Genomic DNA, 16,034 nt, shown 5'->3' on the forward strand with positions numbered 1-16,034 from the left:
TCGAAAAGAGCTATAAAGGTGAGTTTAACGAAATCCGTCAGACTTTCGTTTCTCTTTTACCGTTCCGTCTCAGAGTGTCCGCTTAATTTCAAAAGAAGCGCAACGAATCGAATGTTTCTAGTTTGAAAACTAATCTGGAAATATACCATTATACACTTTCTGATACACTGAAAATGTTCAAGTATTTCTCGGATTTACTGGCAGCCTCAGACCCGCCTCGGGTAATAATCAGGGTTTTAGATGGGGTTTAGATGCTCCTCAAATAGCAATCAAGTAGATTCGAGGAGCAATTGGTTCCTCCACGACCATTTATCAGAGAACCACTCATCCAAATAGTCCTCACTCTCTGCCTGAAGTGAGACAAAGCACAAATTGAATTCTGTTTCAATTGCAAATTAATTACTAATCCGGATAATATCTACTCTTTTACGGAAGTCGTATTCCATGTAAAGCTCGTCAGCTTTGGTATTTAAGAGAAAGAGAGAGAGTGTTGAACAGAGGACAACACGCATCAGCGTTTCAATAGTTCACCAAGACTCTTTTATTTCTCAGAAACTTAAAATTCTTTGTCGATTAATACGAAACTTTCTCGAATGGAATCGACTTCATAGTCGTTCGTCTACGTCCATAGACTCGATCCGAAAGCTCTAGCTCGTCCAGCGAGTCGTCGTAAATTTTTTCGTCGAGTATTTCCGAGTTTAGCGGCGAGTGGCAAACGTAAATTTATTCGTTCGCAGAATATCGAGGGAACCGACGGACCTGATCAGTATGCAATACTCAATGCAGTTGTACGAGAGACTCACCGCCGAGATTCCGAAAGAGGAGGAGGAATTCCCGAAGATCCACGAGCAACACCAGACTCTGGGTAAACCTTTAAACGTTCCTTCGTTTTCGTCGAAAACCGAGGGGATCGATAGCCCACGCGAGAGAAAATACCAGGTCACTTCTCCGAGAGACGTTTAATTGTTGTTCTTCTCACCCCCCCCCCCCCCCCCCCCTATCCTCGATTCCGTTTCAGAGAAATACGAGGTGACTCTGACGTTCGACTTCAGAAGGAAATTGAACCACGTAAAGCCTTCGTGGGCCGCATACTTAGAATTGCTTGCTAAATGCGAAGTTATGCTGGCGGAGAAGAAGGCAAGCCTTTGCAAAGAGCAATTTATATCTTTCGTTTGTTCGTTAAAAGCAAACTTTATCTATCTGAAAATAAAACTATTAATTGTTCATTCCAGGATGAGTTCAAGGGAATTCTGTTGCAAGATACTCTGATGTTCAAAGACGAGGTCACGGCCCTGGTGGGTAAATTCGCTGACGTTGGTCCGTTCACGTCCGATTGGACTGTGAAAGGTAAAAATGGTACCCGTTACGGTACAGTTTTGTGTATTAATTATTCAACGACGCAGACGCCTTCAGCTGGATAGACTATCTTCGAAGAGAGATCCACACTCTGAAGAGCAGGGAGAGAAAACTGAAGTCGCAGCTGTCGACGTTTGGCATCAACCAACCGGACAACGTCGAACTGATACAGCTGGAAAAGGTAAACGGGACGCGATTAGTTCTCGAACTTGTGCACGAGTACTCGTTTGCAGGATCTGACGGCCATCGAGCTGGTGTGGCAAATCACCGACGAGTGGTGCGAGGCTTGGGACAGATACAGGACCGACAACTTTTGGGACATCAATATGGAGGAAATGGAGGATACTGCAAACGTCCTGTTCAGGAAGTTGACCCGCCTCAGCAGAGAGCTTAGGGAAAAGAATTGGGAGATCCTCGAGTATTCAAGGTGATCATTGATCACAGTCCCTAGAAAGGGACACGTATTGCTTGCTTCTTGAAGACTGAGACAGAGATCAAGAGTTGTCATGTTTCCTGATATTCAGAAATACTCTAGCTCCTTTTCTAGGAAATTCTTCCAATCTTGACTCGACAATTCCAGAAGCGACGTAAACTGTTGCAGGATGCAAGTGGACAAGTTCAGACGCACCCTTCCGTTGATCACCGACCTGAAGAACCCGGCAATGAGGCCTCGACACTGGTCCAAGCTCAAAGAAACTATCGGTCGGGACTTCGACGAGACGTCAGAGACATTCACCCTGGAGCTAATCGCCGAGATGCAGCTGCAGAATTTCGCAGAACAGATCGACGAGATTTCGAACGCAGCCACGATGGAACTGGCCATCGAACTTGTTAGTAAACGGTGCACCGATATCAGTGAATTAGTTTGTGCAATTGTTTATGGAATGGGTATGGCTAGTACCGGAGAGTTCGATGAGAACTTAGGGTCCACTAACGCGATCCTTGGGCCGTCCTCGAACAAAAAGCTTACTAGATCGTACTTACAGGTATCTAACACAATTCCTGCTTCACTTTTTATTATCGTGAATCCTAGGGTCTGAAACAAATTTGTGAGGTTTGGAAAACCATGCCAATAGACATGGTGCCTTACAAAGACAGAGGTATGTACAAGCTGGTGTCCACAGAGGACATAATGCAAGTGCTGGACGAGCAGCAGGTCCAACTGTCAGCGATGAAAACAACCAGGTTCTGTAGATGCATCCTAAAACTGATCTGGTTTATGGTTCGATGTTCTACGGTCCAACTGTTGCGACACAGGTTCGTCGAACCGTTCGCTGACGAGGTCGATTACTGGGAACGAACGCTGTCTACCGTGGGCGAGATCCTCGAGATGACTCTGGTGATTCAACGGGGTTACATCTACATGGACAATATATTCACCACGGAAGACATCAGAAAGCAGCTGCCTAAGGAAACCCACAACTACGACAAGCTGACGAATCAGTGGACCGAAATCACGTCGCGGATGGCGTCTCGTACTTTGGCGCTGCCTGCCACGCACGATCCGCGTACGTGTCTTCGAGAAAATAAACAGACCGGAAGCTACTTAACCCTTCACATGGAGAAACTGCTAAACCATAAGGGAAAACTATCAGAAGTATCGAATATAACTTAAAACTTTTGCAAAGTTCAACACTCTGATAAGTAAACAATTTTTCTCGAAGTCGATCATGAAAAAGTATTTGGTCTGATATTTTTCCTACTAAAAGAAATATTTAATATAGCCAAATTAACTTGAGACACCATGATAATTAGCACTTTGACTGCCACGTCATCCATATATGGGCGACAGAACTTTTAACAGTGGAATTAGAACAATTGATTCTCAAGTTGAAACGTTAAAGAAAATAAATTTGAATAGGGTTCGTAAATTTTAGCGAAATTACGAAAGCAAGTGATACGACAAGTTTTAAGTTATGTAGTTTATAATTGTCTGAAATGAAAGTGTTGGTCTCGTAAACGATTTTACACTTTTAGACTAGCAGCCAACGTGTTAATAAGGATCATTTTATCGCGGTTTTCGCTTAACGAATTTAAGGTTTTGATGGGTGCAGCATCTTTCGGGACACTCTAATGCCTCGAAAAATGGTCGGGACGTAAAATACGTGCATATGCATCGTAATACGCGCGGGGGATAGACGCTTGTAATATCCATGCAATTCTGCCGGGAACGAGAAGGAAAAGGGAGAAGAAAATGTAGATAGCTTCGTCGTTGGCTGGTTGGAAAGAAAAGATAAAAGAACCCGGCTCCTCGACACGACGGTCGCGCTGTAAAATAATGTAAATCCGGTCTACCGGAAGAATTGCATTTTTTTTTCGCTCCGTACCCATCCCTGTCCGTCGTTTTTCTCCAGCGGGGCTGCTCGAAGTTCTGTATAAAATCAACGATAGCCTGGAGTTGATGCAACGAGCCCTCGAACAGTACCTCGAAACCAAACGAAACGTTTTCCCGAGGTTCTACTTCATCTCCAACGACGATCTGCTGGAGATCCTCGGAAACGCGAAGAAACCGGAAATGATACAGCCTCACATCAAGAAACTGTTCGAAAATATCAAGTCCCTGGCTTTTGGTAAAGTACGTCCATCAATCGATCGATAAAAATTTATTCGAACATTCACTTTCTATTAATTTTAATCGTAAACTGAAACTCTGCGATCTTCTAGTCTCTTGCTGGGAAACAATTGGCCTACGGAATGGCTTCCAGCGAGGGGGAGACCGTCGACTTCACGCAACCCGTTGTCGTGGAGAATCAAGTCGAAACATGGCTCTGTGACATTGGCAAGTCCAATAATAAAATTAAATAGATATACAGGGTGTTCGGCCACCCCTGGGAAAAAAGATTCTAGAGGCCAAAATAAAACGAAAATCAAGAATGCCAATTTGTTAATAGAGGCTACGTTAAAAAGTTATTAACAATTAAATTCAAAAATTTCAAATCGTTCAGGAAAAATTATTTTTAGTTGCGGGGGTCAATTACAATCATTTTTGGTCATTATATATACCCCCCAAATCCTACCCACTTTCTAGAAAAAAATTCGATTAAGTGCTGAAAGTTTTGGGTGAAAAAAAAGACTTTCGAATCGTCTTGGAAAAATTATTTTTAGTTGCGGAGGTCAATTGCAAGTATTTTTGGTCAATAGACATATCCCCGAAATCCTACTCAGTTTCGAGAAAAAAATTCCTTACCGAAAATATCATTTCTGGCCAGAAATGTCTGCCCGAATTTTCATGCGAATCTTTAAAACGTCATAACTTCTGAACCGATTGGACGATTTTAATGTTTAAAAAAGCAAACTACGCGTATTTTAATGTAGAATATGTACAAATCGCAAAAATATTCGAAAAGTTGGTCCTTGAGCCCGCAAAATGAGAAAAACCCCATAAAAATGGTCCAATTTTCAAACAGCTATAACTCCTACAATTGTGAATATATTTCAATGAAACTTTTTTCTGAAGTAGAGCCCATGGGTATCTACAAAAAGTATTACACAACTTTTCTGTAGGGCGTCAAACAAAATGACTAAAAATGAAAAAGGAATTTTTAAGAAAAATCGACACGGGTAGATGCCTAAATTTTTCGACAAAATTAAAAAATTCCAAATCGTTCTAAAAAAATTATTTTCGGTTGCGGGGGTCAATTACAAGCATTTTTGGTGAATAGACATAACCTCGAAATCCTACCCACTTTCGAGAAAAAAATTCGAAAATGTGTGAAATTTTTCGACAGAAAAAAAAAATTTCCAATCCTTTTGGAAAAATTATTTTCGGTTGCGGGGGTCAATTACAATCATTTTTGGTGAATAGACATACTCCCGAAATCCTGCGCATTTTCGGGAAAAAAATTCAGTACGGGCGGAACTTTAAACGTTAATAACTTCTTAACGAAATTACAATCAACAAGTTAGTATTCTTGATTTTCGTCCTATTTTGGCCTCTAGAATCTCCCATTAAAATTTTTCCCAGGGGTGGCCGAACACCCTGTATAATCGTTACTCTAGGTCGTTGTAAGGGGGCAGTTAAAAAAGTATATTTCTTTTTTTGTTCAAGTACCTACGGAACTTTATTAGGTAACCGTTTAATTGTTTTAAATTGAAATCAACTACCAATTACGTACACGACGACCCTCCATTAAACAATTCGGAATTAAATCGAATAACTTCATAAAATTAAACGCTCCTCGCTCTGGCCGTCAGCACCAGCGCTAAGTAAATTTAGAATTCATTGGGACCAAAATTTAGCGAGAAATTTCGTACGACAGACACAGACGGTAAAGTTCATAGGAGGAAAAAAAAGAAAAGGCTAAAGTCTCCCAGACCTTTGCCTCGCCTCGACCCCTCCCGATCCCTCAAACGCCCATTCGCTGCATCCCCCGTTGAAAATCCGATTTCACCCCGTGCAACCTGTCCCAGCAGGCGTATCCCACCGCTGGAGGAAAAAAAGGGTTAACGCGTTTCGTTCTCGTCCTTTCATCCCCTATTTTTAAAGGATCCTCCCCCCCCCCCCCAGTCCAGCGACAAATGTAGAGTGGAATTACCGGAGGGGCTAAGTCCCGAGTAATAGTTTCCTAATCGCGAAAAAGAAACATTATTTAATTCTCTGTCGCTGCTACCACACGTTAATATTTTAAAGTAACAAAGTTTCAAAATTTAAACGTGTTGCACGTTATATAATATTTGCAAATTTTATATATTTTCAAACGAGAACACTTCCTCCTATTTTAAAGAAAATATGCTTGGAAGTAACCCAAGATTGCTTCTTCTACAGACACCCTCCTCAATCACGAGGAAACTTCATGACACATTGCTCTTTCCCAAAGTTGTCGACAATGGCTCGTCTCACCTAATTATTGAACAATCCCCCTCAGATTCTGTTTTCCTTCACACCTCAAAAGTAATTTCCCTTCCAATTTCTTATTAAACGACGAGAAAATTTCATACGTTTTAAGCAAATTCCTCTCTCCAAGACTATTGTTGCTCCAACTCGCGAGGCAATTTGAAATTCTCCTCGATTTTGGCGTCTGGTCCCCCGGACATTTCTGCTATATGTTTTTGTAACGCGATTTGTGAAGGGTGGGAGAGGCGGGGTGAACGGTTGACCAGGAAATGGCAGTGGAAAAAAATTGCCGGACCGTGTCGCAATTGCAGAAACCGCTATGAGGACGAGCCTGCGCGACATGTTGAGGCAGTGTCGGTTGGCGCTGCGAAAAATGACCGCGAGACGCGACAGGTGGGTGAAAGAGTGGCCGAGCCAGCCAGGAATTACGTCCACTCAGATCCAGTGGACGGCCGACTGCACCCGCGCCCTGCTGCACTGCAGGTGAGCGCCGCCCCCGCTGTATGCGAAAATTTAGCTACGTTAGTTACAGCAACGAGATAGGGTTGAGGGCCGAAGACGAGGGTTCGCCCGGAAGGGGGTTGAGACGAACGAGGGAGAACTGAATCCACTCCAGAGAACCCCCAAAGGCTGTTGGCTAGCAATGCCTAGCGATGGGATCAACCACCTCACAAACGTAACTACAAACATGATCTATTCTACGGTCAACGATAAAAATTTACTACTTTTGAATAGATAGAAATATATTTTGTTCGAACAGCTTGATACAACTGATGACAGAATGGGGGTTCTTCGAGAGTTGGCATTAGGTTTGGTGATAGAGAATTGCTATATAAAGTATTTGTATCGTTGCTAGTAATGGTAACACTAGGTTCACTAAACCTAACGTTACAGAATTCATAAATATTATTTGTTAGCAATTCACGTTAGATTTAATTGATATAATGATACGAATATATACCCTAATTGAAAGAAAAACAGCAATTTAACCCTAAAGTGGACTCTCGATCTCAACTGAATTACTTTATTTAATGTTGATTTTTACCAAACTGGTGAATAGAAATCAACTTAACTTTAAAGCATTCAACAAATAATAAACTAATGGAGGATCACATAAATTTTCATATAATTACGTTGACATATGTTATACAATTATTAGTTTAAACTTGCAGAGGACCCCAATAATCCACTTAAGAGTTAATATAACTGTCAACACAGCGAATTGCAATAAAAATACAAGTACTGTGCATTCTCGAGAAGTTGGCTAGTGGGACGATACTTCTCTTGCTCAGCCCATATCCCCACTCATCGTCACGTCAGCCAATAGGTCCCGTGGTCTCGCCAATCGCTAAACTAGAGTGAGGGGACGCCAATCAGATCCGCATTCCTTTCGGTTGACAACTTCTCGCGGACGAACAGTATGTCATTGGATTGATCCCATCGCTAGTAGACAGCCTCAGAGGGAAGAACGTAACGAAGACGTGCGTAGCAGGGTCTGGTTGGATGCTGGGAGAAAGTAGGAGTCAGGGGGTAGGGGGGATCGCGGATAGAGGGACACGGTAACTCTAATAAGGGGAATTTTGCATATTCTGCTTCTCGTGCTGCGATCCAGCCATACCGCCCAGGGTGTGCACCCCCGTCCTCCCTCGTTTGCATATACTAGCCGTACTGCGAATAATTTAACCCACACCCGTCTATATCCCTGGTACCTAGCCGGGAGAAAATCCCTCCGTCCCGGGACCCTGTTCTAACGTTCTCGTAACGGGAGGGGGAGTTAAAGGGGTACACCAGTGTGCACCCTGCGCTCGCCACAAGCGTCTCTCGGTTACCACCAAAGGGGGAGAGGTGGGTTCCAGCGCGAGCAACCGAGGGAAAAGAAATAAAAGGATATAGAGGTGTCGGACAAAGAGGCTGATTATGCCGTCGAGGGAGAATGGCCGTGTGCGCGCCGGTGGTAAAAATTTCTACGCCCCAAGCTTCAGCCGCGGAACGAGCGGGCTAAATGTCCCGAGCCCAACCGGAGAGGGCGGATGTTTGAGAACGTTGGCCACTTTTTGTGGAGGAATTAGAGGATTAGAAGTGCTGGCAATTAGAGGCTTTTTCGGGGGAGATCTGGTGTAACGTACAGGGTAATTGAAAGTTGGGAAAGGGGACGCGGCGTTGGGAGCTTCGTTATCCGAACTCCGGGCGAGCGGATTTTTTTTAACGCAGCCACGATAATCTTTTTGACGTTACTTTTCGCGTAAGACCAAATGGTCAAAGCGCGATAGTTTGTTCTGCGAATAAAAATAAAATTTCGTCTCCGTGCTCTATATCGAGGGAAGAAATTAAAAACGGGGTTGGTCTTTGCAAGGCGATGTAAGATAATCTTTTCGACGTTGTTTTTGTAAAGCGAAAATAATTAAAATGATTCAATTGCTTGTTCGTCAAAGTCTGTTGGACTCGAGAAAGCCGATGAAGAAGCTCCGGAAGCGACAGAACCAGGCGCTGAGCAAGTACTCCGAGGCCATCAGGGGCAAGTTGAGCCACCTGGATCGGCTGAAGTTCAAAGCCATCGTGGTGATCGAAATACACGCGAGGGACGTTATCGAGAAGATGTACAGAGCGAGTAAGCGACTCGAGCGATTATCTGATTTTCAACCTAGTCAGCTTATCCCGGTCGTTGTAATTTTTCCGTCCACGACCCTAACTCCCGAGCACCGAGGCCCTTTTCTTCGTCCATTCGCGGTCCGGTCTCGCCAGTGAGTACAGCTGCCGGCAATAAATTATGGGTTTTATGGGATTTGGTCAGACATTTGCCGTGTTATGACGTTACAACAACGAGCAAACGCGCTTCCACGGTTAAAGGTGAGGGAAGGGGAAGGATCGAGGGTATGCAGCGATCCCGCGGGATCCCTCGTAAATTCATCTCCCACGTATTGGGCCGAAAATAGATGAACGACCGGACAGATAGGGGCTGGACGGCGTGTATTATCCCTGTAACCCTGGAAACAATTTGCCGCGAACGGGGGACAAACATTGCTAAGTGAACAGGTACAATATTTGCCGATCGTTGCTGTAACATATTTGGCAAATGCTCGCGTCACCGGAGCCCCCGATTTATCGGGAACGAAAATCTGTCGCCTGTTAACGCGATCGATTTGAATTAAACTAATACGGAAAGGGGGGAAGGTGTATTCGATATTCCATCGTGTGAAAAAAAATTCTGGGACACGCGTGTTAAGGTGCTGAATCCATCTTGATATTTCTGTTTTATTTTTCTTTAATTTCTGGCAAGACTGAATGTCGTTGAGAAATTGTAAGAGACCTAGATGTAGAAACCTGAAGCAACTATACGAAATTAACCGCCGTTTCAGATTGCAAAGATGTGTCTGCTTTCGAGTGGCTATCGCAGCTACGATTTTACTGGGACAAAGACATCGACGACTGTATCGTCTGGCAAACTAACACACATTTCGTCTATGGTTACGAGTACCTTGGGAACACGGGACGTTTGGTGATAACGCCCCTCACGGATCGGTAAGCGATCGACCTATTTTTCTTTAAAACGTTGGACGAAAATAAATAATACTTACTTCGACCAAAGATAAGCGATATAAATAATATTCTTCGACCATTTGAAACTGTATTACTTTGGTATCGAAGAGCATTCCAAAAGAAAAGTGTAACTATTTCGCATTAAGAAAGTGAAGACAATCAGAAAAATGTCCAGGTATAGGGTCATTTCTGGAGAAAAACTAAACAAAAAACGAAGGATAAATATTTTTGGTAGTGGGCTTCGTTTTAGAGAAAATTGATTTTTAAAACTTTTGGGGCGTGTCACTTGACGAACCTGCCTGACTATTATACGCTATTTCTACTTGCAGAAAATATCTGTAAGGATTCTATTTAATTAGAACCACTCAAGATAGATAATACCGTATCTCAGTATTGCATACAGGAATGGGAATGAGTATTTATACTATAGTAATTTTCTAACCTGATTTTCTCGAAAACGGAGAATCATATTAAAAATTTCTATTCCACATTTTCGACGTATTATTGCACAAGAAATCAACCTACATCCGATTGAACTACCTATCTCTATCCATACTGTACATACAAGCCCTCGAATCGTCCCAAATCGCACTGATGCACCAAAAGTAACCCAGTCCGCTTTTTCTCAAAAACGAAGAATCGTATTAAAAATTTCTATTCTAGATTTTCGACGTATTTTTATACAAGGAATCAGCCTACACCCGATAGTGCCACCTGTCTTCACAATACCTGCACATACAGCCCCTGAAACCGTCCCCTACACAGTTGACAGCGTGAAAAGAGGTCACGCGTGAAAACGATTCCCATTAGAAACGCGTGTATCATTCGAGAGCGAGTTACATGCAAGTCGATAGGAGGTAATTAGGTCAGTGGTCGCGACGATTACCGGCACCGCGCGAGATTACAATTACAACCGATCACACCCTCTCGCCAGCCTGTGTTCCGTTTCGTTACGCCCACCGTCGAAATATTAACTTCGTTACGGCTAATGCTATAAAGCATGCGGGAAACCTGCTGCAATTTGACGCTAAATTGGCTCCAAGTTCGCCACATCCCGGAATCGTATCCCGTTCACGCGGAACCACGGCCACCCTTTGCTCGACAAAGCGTCATAACGAGCCAGGGATCGAAAGTCGCCGGAATTAACGGTGGCGTAATCAACGCTCGTTGACAATTGACTGGATCTTCGTCGTCAGGAAGAAGCTTGAATCTTAAAAAATCCCAAACGCAACTTCGACAGGTTTTGTGGCTGGAAACGCAATCTAAGCTAATCAATGTGAATTCGATCGGGTGTCTGGAACGCTTGAAACTTCGCGGACGCAACTTCGTTTTCGCCGTAAGGGGGGGAGGGAGAAACGCGCGATGACAAATTTTAGGGGTCCCCGAGGAAGACGTAATTAACGTTAATCAACAGTCCTGGAACTCGAGCCGCGGCAGAAGATGAGATCTTCGGGGAGACATTGATCCGACTTCGTCGATTACTGCCACGAACCTCCGAGGACCGAATTTCAACACTCGATCGGGAAAGTGATACTCGCGGAAGAGGACTTGGGGGATCTTTTAGAATTTCAGACCGTGAGTCTTAAGAATGATGAAGCGCGGGCACGCTTGTCTCTGGCCCGCCTGAACTGAATAGCCCCGTTCTTATGGGCAATCGAGAGGATAAAGCGAACTTAAAATATGAATTGAATACCGTAAAATCGATCTAATATACGATTCTCATAGCTGTAATATGACTCATGTGAGCTGAAAAATTACCCAAAAAAACCTTTGTACAATACTATGGACTCGTAAAACCTTCACCTGGGTTTGCAAACGCAATTTTCACGAAGCTAAACACGAGAGTATACAAGGTTGCTGGTGACACGCACCGTGCACATCGTTTGGAACACGATACAATCTCGTGGTCGGTTTTGGGAGCAGTTTGCGCGACGAAACATCAAAGGGAGCTGACAGGAGGGGGGGGGGGGGGGGGGGGGGGGTACAGAGGATACCAAACGGTATCTATGACGATACTTAACCGGTGGTATCGATTTAATCGCGATAAAAGGCTGCCACCGGCGCCCCTCTAATTTATGAGCAGGGGCCCGGCCGTCTCGATACATTTGTTCCAGGTCGGGAGTTTGTCTTGCGAGAAGAAAAACGCAACGACCCCTCCCACCACTCTTTCCCGCGCGCCAAGGGAGTCTCAATTCCACGTAGTGCGTCGCACCCTTCCCATTCCCGTCGACGACGCGCCCCGTTGGAAACGGATTAAACGCCGAATCGTGGCGTGTCTGAGACCACGGAAGATTAGGGGGCAGCGAGGTTTCTTACTGGAACAGGACGATCGATCGGTCTGGGAATCGAAGCTTCCGGAATTACGCAGTTGTCCCGCGTTTTTCACGCCGGAACTACATTCCGGAACGGCGACTCGGTGAAACAGGGACGACCAAAGGATCGCATTTATCCGAACGATCGAGAATTAATGCTCGGGATCAGAGTTTCTCAACATTTTATGGATCGTCTCCCACTTCTGGATTTTATTTATCCAACGATCGAGTCGTTTTACTTCGAAAACTTGATTACACAAAGAAATGTTTCGAACAAGGAGTGAAACGATTTGATGCAAAGATGAAACTTTGAAACACAAAATTATTTCCCTCCCCCGAAATTATATACCTTTTAGTACCTCACCCAGTACGTGAAAACTTTGTATTATTTGTATCCTACTAAAATATTTTACAGCCAAAGCATTAATTTTTTCCGGGCACTTGGTATAATTTTCCCCCGTTTTGCATAATTATTCTTTCCGTTTTCCACAATTATGTTTATAGATCATTATTTACTGAAGGGGATTGAAATTACGGTCGAAAACGTTGTGAATAAACGTCGAGCATGCAGGGACTGTAACGAGTTTTCATAATCGTTTACAAGCGAACAATTATTCCGATCGAATAATTCGATTTTAATAATTCTATGTTAATGTTTTGTGGATTATTATTTTTTGAAGGGGAAACGTTTTTAATAAATATCAAACTAGCAGGGACTTTAATGAATTTTCGTCTTTTATCACAAGCAAGCTTGTCAGTTTTATTTTATTTTCGGAATCCAAGAATCCGATCCTAAGTCGACATTTTAACCTTTAGAGTCTACTTGGTGACGTACTGGTCACTGATAGTAATTCTTTGGTGACAGCTGTTACATTACCCTGACCACCGCTCTCCACTTGTATCGAGGAGGTAGTCCGAAGGGACCAGCGGGCACAGGGAAGACGGAAACCGTGAAAGATCTTGGGAAAGCCTTGGGATTCAACGTGATCGTGCAGAACTGCTCTGAGGGACTCGATTACAAAAGCATGGGGCGGATGTTCTCTGGCCTTTCTCAAACCGGCGCTTGGGGCTGCTTCGACGAATTTAATCGGTAATTTCATGGTTCGAATCAACCATGCATCAAAAACTCTCGATGGACTCCTCTAAAATTCAATGACCAAAAGCGGACATATTACTGTATTCACGCGTGTACTGTGTACAGCTGAAAAGATGATGAGTGAATGGAATGCAGATACGATTCTTTCGAGCAATGCACAGTACATTCTTCACAAAAATCGTATTCCTATAAACCCACTTTTAATTCACTTATGGATCCCACAGATACTCAAAATGTATAGACGACATGTTTTTACAGTGACAACTTTAATTCATTGACCAGTTTAAGTACCACTTTATCAACGTGCTTGAAATAATTTTCTTCTCTATAGATAAAATAATATTCATCCAGCGGAGCGTTAATATTTTATACCAGGGATCCTCTTTCTTTCCATTTTTTTTTTTTTTTATACCACTTCCCTGGCCTTCTTACGTCCTCGTTTTAATGGCCCAACGAATCGTGGGAAGATACTTTGTTAATAAGTCGATGAAAGCTACTTTCCCAGGATTACACGAGGAACAGAGTCCGTTTACTTTTTTTCCCCTCCCCACGACAGCATAAATATCGAGGTGTTATCGGTGGTGGCGCAACAGATACTGTCGATACTCACCGCCCTCTCGCAGAAGCTGAACAGATTCGTATTCGAGGGCTGTGAAATACGGCTGGTGCACACCTGCGGCATCTTCATCACGATGAATCCCGGGTACGCGGGCCGCACCGAACTTCCCGATAATCTGAAATCCATGTTCAGGCCAATCTCGATGATGGTGCCGGACAGCAGCATGATCGCCGAGATCAATTTGTTCGGGGAGGGATTTGAGAACACGCGTGTCCTCGCTAGGAAGGTTATTATTACGGTGTCTCGGGAAATATTGCACGCTTAAAAGCCATCGTTTATTAAACGAACGTTCACGTCCAAAAATGGAGATGGAGAAAATTCTCGTCCATTGGATTCGCTAAATTATATCACAATTTTTAGTGGGAAACAGTAGTCGTTTGTTTTCAGTTCAAATTTAATTAGATTTGTAAATTGGATTCAGTGAACAAGAATATCAAGAAGAAAATAAGGATTCTAATGAATTGAGCAATATTTTCTGGGACACCCGAATACGAACGATACGGATCGTTAAAAATTGACACAAATTGGTTCAATGTGCAGGTTTTCACGCTGTACAGTTTGGCCCAGCAACAACTCAGCAAACAATATCATTATGACTTCGGTCTGAGGGGTATAGTGACGCTGACCAGGTACGCTGGCAGGAAGAAGAGACTCTATCCGAATTTGCCCGACGAGGAGGTAAAATTGAAAGAGTCAAAGCCGTTTTAAGGCTTTGGGGGCTTTCAAAAGACTCGCGATAGCAGTCGTGGGTAGCAATCAGGATAATTGTTCCTTTGGGAACGCGGCTGTAATGCCCGGCGAAATTTCATTAAGATTATTTCATAATTTTCGCGAAACGCAAAGAGGAACTACGAAACTGAAATGACACAGAATGTTTTAATTCGTCTTACAAGCCAATCCACGAATTTCTAACCACCGTTATAATAACAGTAATATGTCTTCATCATATAGAAACTAATATACGAGTATTCTATTTGTATCTTACTACAATTTTAAATACGTTAAGTATTATGTTTTAATTCTACGAGTATAAAGAATAAAGTAGTGAGTTTCCTATTTGCCTTTGATCAGATACAAAACAAGAAAAATTTAGCAAACGATGATCCAAAATATAAAAATAAGAGAATAACGAATAACATTTTCCGTTCGATAAATACGATTTGGCTGGCGCGTCTGACCATTAACCTGTTTTTCTACTTGTGCCGAAATCGAAGTCGTACTCTATTGCACGCATACCCCACAAATTCCCAGATTTTCTCGAAAACAATGTCTCGGACGAAAAATATCATTCTTTTCTTCTAGATATTTTTATTCCCACCCCAACCTGCATATAGTTTATTACGATCGATATTTGCAGTAACAAAAGTATAAACTAGTCAATACAAACTGGCGGACGAGTCTTTTAAATAAATGTTAAATATCGAATGAATATATTGACGAAGCATGACTGTTTGTTTTAAGTGTACACCGTGTGCATCGTGCCGTTTATTTTCTTCGCTAGTTTCCACTTCGTCACTATCGATTCTATCGAGGCAGCTACGACTAACCGATCGTGTTTATTTGCTCGCGAGTCGATGGTAGACTACGGAAAAGATTATTCTCCCATCAAACGCAGGTTATCATCCTCGCTATGAAGGATATGAACATCGCCAAACTCACCTCGGACGACTTGCCGCTGTTCCTCGGCATCACGAGCGACCTATTCCCAGACGTGGAGGTGCCTATGGTGGATTACGAGGAAATTATCAGTTATATAACCAAGGAGGTGATCAAGTTGAAGCTTCAGGTAATCCTCCAAGTAAACGGGCCTATGAAACGATCCGTTCAACCCGAGACGTCTTGATTTTTAAAGAAAATGGACAATATTTGGAACCTTTCGTTTAGAAAACTATATTGAATTGAAACTTTACTATAATCGATATACTCGTGAAGATACGTATTTTTTTCACGGTAATTGGAGTCCTCTGGAGGAGACATTTTTCTAATTTTTCTTCCGAGGATACTTTCTCAGACTTTCCTGATTACTTTCCCCTAACTAGACCCAAGGTTCTCTATGAAAGTAAATTATTTATAAATATTTATAACAGTGGATGGCGCGTAGGATGTCCGAGGTTCGTTAAATAGGGGGAAGACGACTTTTCCCCTACATTTTTTTAAGCAAAATCTGATCAAAGGAAATTTTTTTCTACCGTTCGTAGAATCAAAGGCTTCTTTACTATCCGGTATCCTGAGGTCTCAGAAATTAGGGCTTAACAAATTATCTCTGAGAAGCAATTTCTC

At 42.9% G+C, this 16,034-nt stretch overlaps 1 protein-coding gene across 1 annotated transcript in view; it reads left to right on the plus strand.

Annotated features, from left to right (window-relative positions):
• Nucleotides 1-16,034, plus strand: part of Kl-2 (dynein heavy chain 2, axonemal kl-2) — a 47,799-nt gene that overhangs the window by 11,106 nt on the left and 20,659 nt on the right. The window contains exons 13-29 of the mRNA XM_076776330.1: nt 738-865; nt 1,019-1,137; nt 1,233-1,347; nt 1,404-1,537; nt 1,590-1,783; nt 1,958-2,186; nt 2,390-2,541; nt 2,614-2,864; nt 3,711-3,931; nt 4,021-4,135; nt 6,502-6,673; nt 8,623-8,798; nt 9,547-9,709; nt 12,905-13,129; nt 13,692-13,980; nt 14,295-14,432; nt 15,370-15,540. Coding sequence (XP_076632445.1) covers nt 738-865; nt 1,019-1,137; nt 1,233-1,347; nt 1,404-1,537; nt 1,590-1,783; nt 1,958-2,186; nt 2,390-2,541; nt 2,614-2,864; nt 3,711-3,931; nt 4,021-4,135; nt 6,502-6,673; nt 8,623-8,798; nt 9,547-9,709; nt 12,905-13,129; nt 13,692-13,980; nt 14,295-14,432; nt 15,370-15,540 — 2,992 coding nt within the window. The remainder of the gene's footprint in view (nt 1-737; nt 866-1,018; nt 1,138-1,232; nt 1,348-1,403; nt 1,538-1,589; nt 1,784-1,957; nt 2,187-2,389; nt 2,542-2,613; nt 2,865-3,710; nt 3,932-4,020; nt 4,136-6,501; nt 6,674-8,622; nt 8,799-9,546; nt 9,710-12,904; nt 13,130-13,691; nt 13,981-14,294; nt 14,433-15,369; nt 15,541-16,034) is intronic.

Source organism: Colletes latitarsis, chromosome 10 (assembly GCF_051014445.1).
Source record: "Colletes latitarsis isolate SP2378_abdomen chromosome 10, iyColLati1, whole genome shotgun sequence".
NCBI classification, from domain to species: Eukaryota; Metazoa; Arthropoda; class Insecta; order Hymenoptera; family Colletidae; genus Colletes; species Colletes latitarsis.